The sequence below is a fragment of the Urocampus carinirostris genome, chromosome 3 (genome assembly GCF_059441175.1).
Source record: "Urocampus carinirostris isolate Australia breed hairy pipefish chromosome 3, RoL_Ucar_1.0, whole genome shotgun sequence".
NCBI lineage: Eukaryota > Metazoa > Chordata > Actinopteri > Syngnathiformes > Syngnathidae > Urocampus > Urocampus carinirostris.
The window spans coordinates 15,061,388-15,074,199 of record NC_142351.1 but is presented as its reverse complement, the minus strand read 5'-3'; the positions used below and the strand labels follow the sequence as shown (position 1 = coordinate 15,074,199).

The 12,812-nt window shown below is 45.5% G+C and overlaps 1 protein-coding gene and 1 pseudogene across 2 annotated transcripts in view; one reads left to right on the top strand and one right to left on the bottom strand.

The window, feature by feature from the left end:
* The window catches only part of LOC148368899 (cadherin-4-like), a 452,029-nt gene that overhangs the window by 40,452 nt on the left and 398,765 nt on the right, over positions 1 to 12,812 (bottom strand). For both annotated transcript variants that reach the window (XM_088330808.1, XM_088330807.1), the window contains exon 13: positions 12,304 to 12,543. In XM_088330808.1, the coding sequence (XP_088186934.1) occupies positions 12,304 to 12,543 (240 nt within the window). The remainder of the gene's footprint in view (positions 1 to 12,303; positions 12,544 to 12,812) is intronic.
* LOC148368900 (U2 spliceosomal RNA) lies at positions 7,531 to 7,620 on the top strand (annotated as a pseudogene).

Here is a 12,812-nt window from a genome sequence, read left to right as displayed (position 1 = left end):
AAAGCACATCCAGAACCTCAACACTTTAAAACGGAAATTCAGTGAAACGCACTGTTTCAAATTGTGACAAAATTGTTTGCCGTTGTTTCTCTTCATCTTGCCTCAAGCCTGCTGATTCTCTGCTAATGTTTTGTTTATGGGCAAAATGTGCTCATTAGACAAAACCAAACAACGTCCAGGCACATGAATAAACATAGCAACAGTGGTAAATGTTTGGATGCTACAACTAGATCTGCAAAAGGTTTGCTTATCTAATAAACAAAAATAATGAAATATGAAAGGGACAACTCTATTCAACTCGATCATAGCTGGTCAAACAAGTGATATGTTAGTGAAAATATTTTTTTCTGATGTCTTTGTAAAGTGTATGCTTGTGTCCAGTGGGTTAATTCCACTTCGATGCTGTCCCAATCAGATGCAGAGGTTTTAATTCATGCGTTTATTACTTCTCGGCTTGATTACTGTAATGTATTGCTTTCTGCTCTCCCGATGTCTAGCATCAAAATTTGCAGCTGGTTCAGAATGCGGCAGCTAGACTTTTGACTAAGACCAAAAAGTTTGAGCATATTACTCCTGTATTGGCCAACTTGCACTGGCTCCCAGTCCACTTAAGATGTGACTTTAAGGTTCTCTTATTAACATATAAATGTTTGCATGGGCTTGCACCCTCTTATCTCTCTGATTTGATTTCCCCCTATGTTCCTGCACGGAGTCTGCGCTCGGAAAATGCCGGTCTACTTGTGACTCCGAGAGCCAAGAAGTCTGCAGGCTCGAGAGCGTTCTCAATCCGGGCCCCGGTGTTATGGAATGCCCTGCTTCCAGAGATAAGATCTGCAACCTCAAAGTAGGTTTTTGAGTTGTGTTGAGTGGGTGTGCAAAATCATTCAGCCCCATTGAGTTAATACCTTGTAGCGCCACCTTTTGCTGCGATTACAGCCGCAAGTCTTTTGGGGTATGTCTCTATCAGATTTGCACAACGAGTAACTGTTATTTTTGCCCATTCTTCCTTGCAAAACGGCTCGAACTCAGTGAGGTTGGATGGAAAGCGTTTGTGAACAGCAGTTTTGGGTTCTTTCCACAGATTCTCAATTGGATTGAGGTCTGGACTTTGACCTGGCCATTCTAACACCTTAATTTGTTTTTGGGTGAACCATTCATGCAGGGGCATCTATACAGAGACTTGATTACACACAGGTGGATTCCATTTGTTGTTAGTCATTTAGATCAACATTGAATCATTCAGAGATCCTCACTCAACTTCTGGACAGAGTTTGCTGCACTGAAAGTAGAGGGGCTGAATCATTTTGCACAGCCACTTTTTCGTTTTTTATTTATTAAAAAAATCGAGGCTTAAGACACACTTCTATGATTGATGCCCACCTCATATTCTGTATTGTCCTGTCTTTTTCCGACTGCCTGCCTGGCTGATACGAAGGAGAAGGACGATTTGAGATGAGTCAGCGGACCAGCGTCTGACCTGAAGCATGTCAACCCCTGCATTTACCAGCTGGCAGAGATGGGAAGCTGCGTCGTGGCCGTCATAGACTTTCTGGACTAGTTTACAGGCTGGGGGCGTCGTTGCTGTCCTGCACTTTCCGGACATTTTCAACATCTCACCTAGTGTTTACTATTCTGTGTACAGTAATGCTAATTGTGATTCACCCTGGTGAATCCTGGAAGGAGGATTACCACATGTGAGGTCCTTTCTCAAGGTTTCTCTTTTTTCCTCACACTGAGGTTTTTGAGTTGTTCCTTGCCCGCATGCTGGTTTAAGATCAGGTAATTGTGCAATTGTGTAATTGTAATCGTGTGCAGTCCTTTGAGACATTTTTGTGATTAAGGGCTATATAAATAAATGCGACTTGACTTGACAAAATATGAACAAACACCATATTTGACTGGTGTAGAGCAGATAAGCCCAGCACAAAAACGACTTCCACCATCTTTGTTTCAAATAATTCACTTTAGAATGGATGGAATGAAAGCGTCGCCTTTTGGACAGTTCCCAAACGTACAATTAACCATGTACCATAAAGAAATCTGATAACATGAAGTTTTGAATGGAATTAAAACATCTAGGGCAATGTATTGATAAAAAAATGTTCCCAACGTACGTAATTATGTCGATTAGAGGGACATTTTTTGGCTTTATAACAAGTTTAGCAACTTAAAAACACCATCATCCGATCCTGGTGGCCTTAGATATCTGAGACCATTTCCCAAATAGGTATACTTGGTCCATATAAAAAGAGGAGCTGAACGATAGCTCGGCCTCTTTTTCACCTACCTAACTGACTTATCGCACGTGATCGTCCAGGTCTGCACTGCGGCCCTGAGATCAGCACGAGGGCCATACTTTGTTATCATACGGAGCACGTGACCAAATCTCTTCGCAACAATAAGTAAGATTTAACACCATGTTTGCTGGTTCTTGGAATGAGCCATTTTTCTTCTGAACAAGGGAATCCCAAAAACGACCAGCATTATAGCAGGAAACTTTCTTTTCGTGCTCGTAAATTTCAGCTGTCGAAAACTCCCATAATCTCCGGCGCATTCCTCTCCCCTTTCTTTTTCCTATCATTAATTCTCCGTGTTAATACATTTTGTGTGCTATTTCAATCAGCCTGGTTCATTGAATCAAATTTCTTGTGATTAGTAATTCATATCAGAACTCAAAAAACTCAAAGTAATAACATATTTTTTTCTTATCAGTGGAAGAAATCCTACTCCTCCTTGATCTGCTACCTTATCGTGGTGGAGGAGTTTGTGTGTCCCAATGATCCTAGGAGCTATGTTGTCGGGGGCTTTAAGCCCCTGGTAGGGTCACCCATGGCAAACAGGTCCTAGGTGAGTGGCCAGACAAAACGCGGATCAGAAGACCCCTAATGATGAGAAAAAACTTTAGTCCTCGATTTCCCTCGCCCGGACGCGGGTTACCGGGGCCCCCCTCTGGAGCCAGGCCTGGAGGTGGGGTCCGCTGGCGAGCGCCTGGTGGCCGGACCCTTACCCACGGGGGCCGGCCGGGCACAGCCCGAAGGGACGACGTGGGACCCTCTTCCCATGGGCTCACCACCTGTAGGAGGGGCCAAAGGGTTCGGGTGCGCAGAGAGCTGGGTAGCAGCCAAGGGAGGGGTCCTTGGCGCGACGATCCCCGGCTACAGAAACTGGCTTTTGGGACATGGAATGTTACCTCTCTGGCAGGGAAGGAGCCCGAGTTGGTGCGTGAGGTTGAGAAATTCCGACTAGATATAGTCGGACTTACCTCTACGCACGGCTTGGGATCTGGTACCAGTCCTCTCGAGAGGGGTTGGACTCTCTTCCACTCTGGAGTTGCCCGTGGTGAGAGGCGCAGAGCCGGTGTGGGCATATTCATTGCTCCACGGCTCGGCGCCTGTACGTTGGGGTTCACCCCGGTAGACGAGAGGGTAGCCTCCCTCCGCCTTCGAGTGGGGGGACGGGTCCTGACTGTTGTTTGTGCTTATGCACCAAATAGCAGTTCGGAGTACCCACCCTTCTTGGGGTCCTTAGAGGGTGTGCTTGAGAGCGCGCCCCCTGGGGACTCCCTCGTACTGCTGGGAGACTTCAACGCTCACGTGGGCAATGACAGTGAGACCTGGAGGGGCGTGATTGGGAAGAACGGCCCCCCTGATCTGAACCCGAGTGGTGTTTCGTTATTGGACTTCTGTGCTCGTCATGGTCTGTCCATAATGAACACCATGTTCAGACATAAGGGTGTCCATATGTGCACTTGGCACCAGGACACCCTAGGCCGTAGTTCGATGATCGACCTTGTCATCGTTTCGTCGGACCTGCGGCCGCATGTTCTGGACGCTCGGGTGAAGAGAGGGGCGGAGCTGTCAACTGATCACCACCTGGTGGTGAGTTGGCTTCGATGGTGGGGGAAGATGCCGGCCCGACCCGGCAGACCCAAGCGTGTTGTGAGGGTCTGTTGGGAACGGCTGGCAGAATCTCCTGTCAGAAGAAGTTTCAATTCGCACCTCCGGCAGAACTTCGCCCATGTCCCGAGGGAGGCGGGGGACATTGAGTCCGAGTGGACCATGTTCCGCGCCTCCATTGTCGAGGCGGCTGATCGGAGCTGTGGCCGTAAGGTAGTCGGTGCCTGCCGCGGCGGCAACCCTCAGACCCGTTGGTGGTCACCGGCGGTGAGGGATGCCGTCAAGCTGAAGAAGGAGTCTTATCGGGCCTTCCTGGCCTGTGGGACTCTGGAAGCAGCTGGCAGGTATCGGCTGGCCAAGCGGAATGCGGCTTTGGCGGTTGCCGAGGCAAAAACTCGGGCATGGGAGGAGTTTGGCGAGGCCATGGAAACCGACTTCCGAACGGCTTCGAGGAAATTCTGGTCCACCATCCGACGTCTTAGGGGGGGGAAGCGGTGTGCCATCGATACTGTGTATAGTGCCGATGGGGCGCTGCTGACCTCGACCCGGGACGTTGTGAATCGGTGGGCGGAGTACTTCGAAGACCTCCTCAATCCTACCGGCACGTCTTCCTCTGGGGAAGCAGAGCCTGAGGACTCTGGGTTGGGCTCTCGTATCACTGGGGTTGAAGTCACCCAGGTTGTCAAAAAACTCCTCGGTGGCAGGGCCCCGGGGGTCGATGAGATCCGCCCGGACTTCATTAAGGCTCTGGATGTTGTGGGCATGTCATGGTTGACGCGCCTCTGCAACATCGCGTGGACATCGGGGACAGTGCCTCTGGACTGGCAGACTGGGGTGGTGGTTCCTGTCTTTAAGAAGGGGGACCGGAGAGTGTGTTCCAACTACAGGGGAATCACACTTCTCAGCCTCCCTGGTAAGGTCTATTCAGGGGTACTGGAGAGGAGGGTCCGCCAGGAAGTCGAATCTCGGATTCAGGAGGAACAGTGTGGTTTTCGTCCTGGCCGTGGAACACTGGACCAGCTCTATACACTCTTCAGGGTCCTTGAGGGTGCATGGGAGTTTGCCTGTCCGGTCTACATGTGTTTTGTGGACTTGGAGAAGGCATTCGACCGTGTTCCTCGGGAGGCCCTGTGGGGGGTGCTTCGGGAGTATGGGGTACCGCACAGTCTCATCCGGGCTGTGCGGTCCCTGTATGCCCGGTGCCAAAGTCTGGTCCGCATTGCCGGCAGTAAGTCGGATTCGTTCCCGGTGAGGGTTGGGCTCCGCCAGGGCTGCCCTTTGTCACCGATTCTGTTCATAACTTTTATGGACAGAATTTCTAGGCGCAGCCTTGGCGGGGATGGAGTCCGGTTTGGGGGCCTCAGCATTGCGTCACTGCTTTTTGCAGATGACGTGGTGCTGTTGGCTTCCTCAAGCCGTGATCTTCAGCTCTCGCTGGAGCGATTCGCAGCCGAGTGTGAAGCGGCCGGGATGGGGATCAGCACCTCCAAGTCCGAGGCCATGGTTCTCAGTCGGAAAAGGGTGGTATGCTCCCTCCGGGTCGGGGAGGAGGTCTTGCCCCAAGTGGAGGAGTTCAAGTATCTTGGGGTCTTGTTCACGAGTGAGGGTAGGATGGAACGGGAGATCGACAGACGGGTCGGTGCAGCGTCTGCTGTCATTCGGACCCTGTACCGGTCTGTCGTGGTGAAGAGGGAGCTGAGCCGAAAGGCAAAGCTCTCGATCTACCAGTCGATCTACGTTCCTACCCTCACCTATGGTCATGAACTTTGGGTCATGACCGAAAGAACTCGATCCCGGATACAAGCGGCCGAAATGAGTTTCCTCCGCAGGGTGGCTGGGTTCTCCCTTAGAGATAGGGTGAGAAGCTCAGTCATCCGGGAGGGACTCGGAGTAGAGCCACTGCTCCTCCGCGTTGAGAGGAGCCAGTTGAGGTGGCTCGGGCATCTAATAAGGATGCCTCCTGGACGCCTCCCTCGGGAGGTGTTCCGGGCATGTCCCACCGGCAGGAGGCCCCGGGGGCGGCCCAGGACACGTTGGAGAGACTATGTCTTTCGGCTGGCTTGGGAACGCCTCGGGGTCCCGTCGGATGAGCTGGAGGAGGTGGCTGGGAATAGGGACGTCTGGGCTTCCCTTTTAACGCTGCTGCCCCCGCGACCCGACCTCGGATAAGCGGAAGACAATGGATGGATGGATGGAAGAAATCCTAGCATCCTTTAGAGAAAAATAAGATTCGTGATGGAGCAAAAGCAACACCTGGGTGTCTCATCTTCTAAAACATACTATGAAATGTTCTAAGTCTTGTCTATTTGAAGTGTCTAAACAAGGAATTTTGCCAATTAATGTAACTCTCCGGACCTAGGATGTATTGACATTCCATTTGAGAAATGTAGCTGAGTAACTGAAAGTCTTGCAAATGTTAATCCTCAGTTAACCTGCATTTTTGAGAGGGAAACATCTTTGATATCCATTTTCTTCAAATACATTACTCTTTTCTCAAAAATGGGCAAAGTTAATCATTTAAAATTGGCTGTTCTTCACATCGTTTTAGACCCTTAGGGTAGAGATGAGAAGTCATTGTCTTGATAACCATAAAGTGGCTTGTGAAGCTATTTGGCCACCTTGAACTTTGTAACCTTTTACATTTCAGACTTCAAACATCAAAATATAAAACTGTTATTTCTCGTAAAGTATCAACAATAAGCAGGGCACAATCATGAAGTGGAACACACTTTATTGGATATTTTAAACATTTTTGACGAATAAAAAAGAAAAAGTGGGTGTGCAAAATCATTCAGCCCCATTGAGTTAATACCTTGTAGCGCCACCTTTTGCTGCGATTACAGACGCAAGTCTTTTGGCGTATGTCTCTATCAGATTTGCACATCGAGTAACTGTTATTTTTGCCCATTATTCCTTGCAAAACAGCTCGAGCTCAGTGAGGTTGGATGGAAAGCTTTGGTGAACAGCAGTTTTGAGTTCTTTCCACAGATTCTCAATTGGATTGAGGTCTGGACTTTGACTTGGCCATTCTAACACCCTAATATGTTTTTGGGTGAACCATTTATGCAGGTGCAGCTATACAGAGACTTGATTACACACAGGTGTATTCCATTTATTGTTAGTCATTTAGATCAACATTGAATGATTGAGAGATCCTCACTGAACTTCTGGACAGAGTTTTCTGCTCTGAAAATAGAGGGGCTGAATCATTTTGCACAGCCACTTTTTCGTTTCTTATTTGTTAAAAAAGTTTAAAATATCCAATAGTGTGTTCTACTTCATGATTGTGTCCCACTAATTGCTGATGCTTCACAAATAATTACACTTTTATATCTTTATGTTTGAAGTCTGAAATGTGCCACTGTATGTTCAAATGGTGTAAAAAATCTTTATTAACTAATTAACAAACTACTGATTTGACTATTAAGCAATGAGGATGCAAACTATTATTTAAGAGTAAATTCTTAATATTTTTGCACAGGTTTTACTTTTTTAATTTGTCGTACTCTCACTGAAATAGGAAGCCCTCCATTATAATTGTACCTCTACAATGACAATAAAGGCCATTTTTTATTTTCATTTACTCTTTGAATTGGCCTTCGTGTTCAGTTACAGTGCATTCGTAGCCATGATCTTTGATTTTTGCAATCCGGAGATGGAATAAGAGCTTGCTCTGTCCACTCCACGCATCGGCCCGGTATTGCAGTACTTCCGGGAATGGTGCATTCGTAATGATCGCAGCAAGGCTTTAGGGCTAGGACCTTAGCTTGGCCTTTTGGCTGAGAGTAAGTGTCCCGGCTCCTAGGCTTTGTAGCGTATTATGAACTGACCGATAACGGATAATGGATAATGAATAACGAAGATAGATCAATAACCCTTAAAAACCCCAAACCCCATTCATATCACATGACTCGAGAAGCCCCCTTGATAAGGTTGAATTCATTTGGCAGCATCTTCTTACTACGGATGTTAGAACTTTATTTTTGCAAAGTCAGCTTGTCCTGGTGGTACCTTCAGCACCATTTTAACAGTCACAGTGTGTCTTGCATGTGATCATTGATGTTTGGTGATCCATGTCGCCGCTGCCTTTCATCTTCTACTCTGTTCCCGCAAGCTTTTACTTACCTTTTTTCTACTTGTTTGCCTCGCAAGCCACTCATGTTATCAATATTTTCCTCATGCTGATTTTTTCCAGCTCTCTTATAGATTTTGTACCAGAGGATGTTGTCCTATTAATTGTGGTTTAGTCAAGCCTTCTGAGAATCTTTTGTGATTTAGGGGGGTACAAATAAATGTAACTTGATTGGAGCTTTTGTTTCGCCACTAGCTGCAGTTGTTAGCTGCTAAATCAAGATAAACAAAAGCATCCTTTGTGCATGCAAGGAAACGTTAAGGGTTCGGCGTGACAATTTCTGGCTTGCTCATCCAACCTTTTCCTCTATAAAGTTTTTACACCAGCTTTGAACAACTTCAACTAGTCGTTCTTTTAGGGACTTCTGGTAAACCAGCTCGCCAGATCTCTCTCTAGATTTTAATGACTGGTTGCTCGCTGAAATTCACTTTTGCTTGCACCAAATGCTAGTTTTGTAAAGTGGTATTGTTTAGCGACTTCTAAAATACTGCTACTTCTAGGGGTGAATTCTTAAACACTGACATTGAAAATTCTATGGTTCGCAACATCCTATAATTTAATCACTGTAAAAGAACAGGGCAGCACAGTGGATGAATGGTTAGCACATCTGCGGCACAGTTCTAAGGTCATGAGACAGGAAGGTTTCCTGTGTGGAGTTTGCATGTTCTCCCGGTGCTTGCGTGGGTTTCCTCTGGGCACTCCGGTTTCCTCCCACATTCCAAAAAATGCTTGTCAGGTTAATTGGCCGGTGCAAATTGTCTCTAGGTGTGAATAAGCGAGTGAGTTGTCTGTATTTGTGTGCCCTGCAACTGGCTGACATCGGTTCAGGGTGTCCCCTGCCCACTGCCTGGCGATAGCTGTGATGGTCTCCAGCACTCCCGCGACCCTACTGAGGATAAGCGGTGCAGATAATGGATGGATAATGGATAGAAGAACAGGTCACCACTGACATGGTAAACATGCCTGACTTCTGTCAATTCATTGTGAGTTTTGTTTTGAGAGTGCTGAGATTCTAAGAGTCAAAATTGGATTTTAAACGAATCCTGTGATTGACTGGCCATCAAAGTAAGATGTGATGGGCCTGCCGCAAGGAAAAAAAAATCCGGCTAATTGTGAAGGCTTGAAAAAATTCACAATAAAACTGAATGAATGTATCTCAGACAGTGTAATTTGAGTTAATGCTCTACAATGTATATGTCAATGTCCGGCCCCCAAGAAGGTTTTCCTTAGCCCCTGAGATGGTTTTTGATTCATTATTGTTTCATTTATCAGGAACCGTGTATTGTTTTTCACTGTACACTACTTCTCCTTGCACTTTATTTCATTGTAGTGACTGATTGAAAAACAAAAACAAAACTATACTTCAGTCTACCTTTGCCAAAATATTAAATATATGATTCTGATGGTGCCTGAATAACACCAGCTTTTTAAATTTAATGTCTATGTAGTGGGGTATTTTATAGCACGTATATCTGTCTTTTGTGCCTGTGAAAAACTAAATGTCACTTTAATAGCATGTGTTGTCAGTGGCTGGCCCTGTCTTTGCTTGTGGGTTCTCAGATCTAAAGTCTTTAGTCTTGCACTGCTGCTGCAATGCCATTAGTAGAACGGTGGTCTCAGTTCCTGGTTCGGCCCATTATCACGACATGTTGCCATTTAACTGAGTGTAAGAGCGCCCTGATTTTTGCTGTCCAATCTCCTTTGCTAAATCTTTTGTTTACACTCTTTCTTTTAGCATCTTCAGATGCACACTCCTACAAACTGGTGAGTTGGTAAGGTCAGGCCTTGGGGCAGGTCAGACAGAGCCTTATATTCATACTCAACATAGGATTTATTTTGTTATATATACACTCCAGTTTAGCTGAGTTATGCCACCATTGCACTTTAGTGTTTAGAGTAGTGTATTTAGTGACTTGCCAGGGGAGTTTGTTCGGTGGTTAAGATGATTACTTTTTTGAGCGTTTTATTTGGTTCTTTTGTTTGGGATACTTCCACTAGTCCTTTGGCTTGGTTCTGAGAGCTTTGTTTACGTTCGGCTGTCCGACTTTTGCCATTCAATAAATCTACCTTTTTGTTACACCATTACCTTGTGTACCCTTTTTCTGCTTTTAAGTTTTTTTCTGTTGGACGTGTTTGCATACCTAGGATAAACCTAGGCTTTCTTTATCTGATCAAATTGGAATATATTACTTAGCTTTTCCATTGGTTCGAATAAGTTCACTAGACTATATCCCTAAAAGGGCTGTACGGAATTTGGAAATGTTCTACCCACTGACCCCATCCTGTGGCTTTAGTCAGCATTGCAGCTTCTTTTGAGGGCGTGCCAGTACGTTTGTTTCTTAGATGCACTCAAGTAAAATCTTTTTTATCATCTTTTTAGGTTGGCATTTGAACTGTACCTTTTCTATCACCAATTTCAGGCTAGACTAACAAAAACTGTGGAAATGAGCATGACGTCACTCTCCACACCCTCGACCCCCCTCTTCTCCAGCCTAATGTGATCTGTAGCCGAACAAGCTGTGAGAAAAAGGTCACTCTCTTGCACTCAACCACAGATTCCTCCTACCTAATGTGTTCCGCCCCGAATAGCTTTAAACACTTTAAAGGCTCGTTGAACTCCTTTGGGCATTGTTAACACATAATTTTTAGAGGAAATATTCAACTTTTTAAGGACACCTCAAATGCACCCAAACTATTGAGAAAATGTTGCCTTATTTATCTGCTCAAACTGGAATATATGTGTTTGCTTTTCAATGGGGTCAATTAGTTTCACAAGACTACAGACGCTCCCCTACTTACGACCATTCGACTTACCAAAATCGGTAGATACGAAATAAGATTTCGGGATGTCAAAATAATCTGGACATTGCTGTAAATTAGATTATGTATCGTGTGCAACTTTTTCCTAGAACAGGACAGTACTGTAGTGCTTCTCTCTGCAGCTACCAGCGTGTGGCGCTGTGAGAACTTACCCAGCATCCACCCCAAAGAAGAAATCAGGCTTCCTCTTCCTATTTCATGTCCAAACATTCCATAATGCTATAGAGCTTTGACATTTTTATTGTTTAATATCTCCTGCATCAATTCAATATGATTGGTGTAAAGTGTAAAGAAAAGGCGAACCGTTTTATTTGAAATTAATGTGGAATAAGAAAGCTTGATGCGGTTGAGAAAATGGTTGGATCACTTTTTTCGGCCACTTTCTACCACCTGACCCCTAAAGCTCATTCTTCAAAAGTAAGTCAAACTTAACTTTATTCATCTTTAGAGCGCATAATATTTTATAAAATATTTTTTTTAGTACAAAACAATACAGGTTACTTCTACTATCCTTAAACATACTCATATAAACCTTAAACATACAAAATATAGAACTGAAGCAACTTACGAACAAATTCAACTTCTCGTTCGTTAGTGGGGAAGCATCTGTATATTTTTAATTTTCAATAAATGTTAAAAATGTGATCAGTCTGGCCATTGGCTTGTAGCTTAGTTTATTTATGTGGCCATTGCATCCATTTGACCTTAATGCCCCTGTTGTAGAAGAACAGAATACAGGGTGTCTCAAAAAAATGTACTCACTCTTTTTAATGTGTTGCAGATATCCTGAATTACTGAAGCCATGGCAGGAAATTAACTTAGTTTCGAAGAGAGAAAGTTTGTCCTGAAATGCTATTGGAAGACCGAAAACGCCACTGAAGTGCAACGCCGGTTCACAAGTGAATTCGCAAAACCGCCACCCACGCGCCGGACCATTGCGCGCATCAGAGACAAATTTGAAGCAGATGGAACCGTACAGAATACCAACAATAAACGTTCAGGACGACCACGGACATCTACGTCCCCTGGAAAAGAACTGCAGGTGCAGGAAACACTCCTTGGATTTGACGGCCCCACTGAATACCCCGCGCGTTCCTCAGACCTAACACCCATGGACTTTTTTTTTGTGGGGATACTTAAAAGACCACGTTTATGGCAACAAACCAAGGACAATTGATGCATTGAAATTGGAAATTGAAAGACAATGTCGTGATATTCCTAATATGTTTCGAGTCGTTTGCGAATCCCTTGGTGCGCGTTATCAGCGTTGTCTGAAAAATAATGGTCATCACTTTGAACATTTGCGAACATGATTCTTTAATTACATTTGTCTCATGTATTCGATGCTATTTCACTTCACTCTATGTTCATAAATAAAGGTTTTCTCGTCATTCTGAGAGTGAGTACATTTTTTTGAGACACCCTGTAGTTGTACACATTTGCATTTGCTCTCACCACTGATTCGTGTGATGGTCCAGTTGCGTCGGATGCTTGAAGGAAAAGACGGCAGCTCAAAGACAAAAGGCCCGGCGTTGGAGTCGGTGTCCGCATCTGCGGCAGTGATATTGACGCCGTTGACATTCTTGTTCATCTGCTCACAGATCTGAGACTCCCTGGGTATGAGCGCTGGGGGGTTGTCGTTAATGTCTATCAGATAGATCTGCAGTGTGCCGGTTCCACTGGCTGGAGGAGAGCCTGAGAGCAAAAAGAAAGAGGGAGGGGGGGTAGTGCCAAGAAAATCATATCATGTCAGAAGGGAACGTTGCCCGGAGAAGACGTGTGCTGTGAAAAGGGAAGGCGGGGTTGGTGTTGTTTGGCCCAGCAGTTTAAAGCTGACGGAGTGGAGCCAAATAGCGGTGGAAAAAAATGAAGACGGAGAGTTGCGAATCCTCAGCGATGAACGTGAGGAGAATTTCCCAGCGTGACAGAAATACTTTTGACAGCGGTGCTCTCAAAGCCCTCGT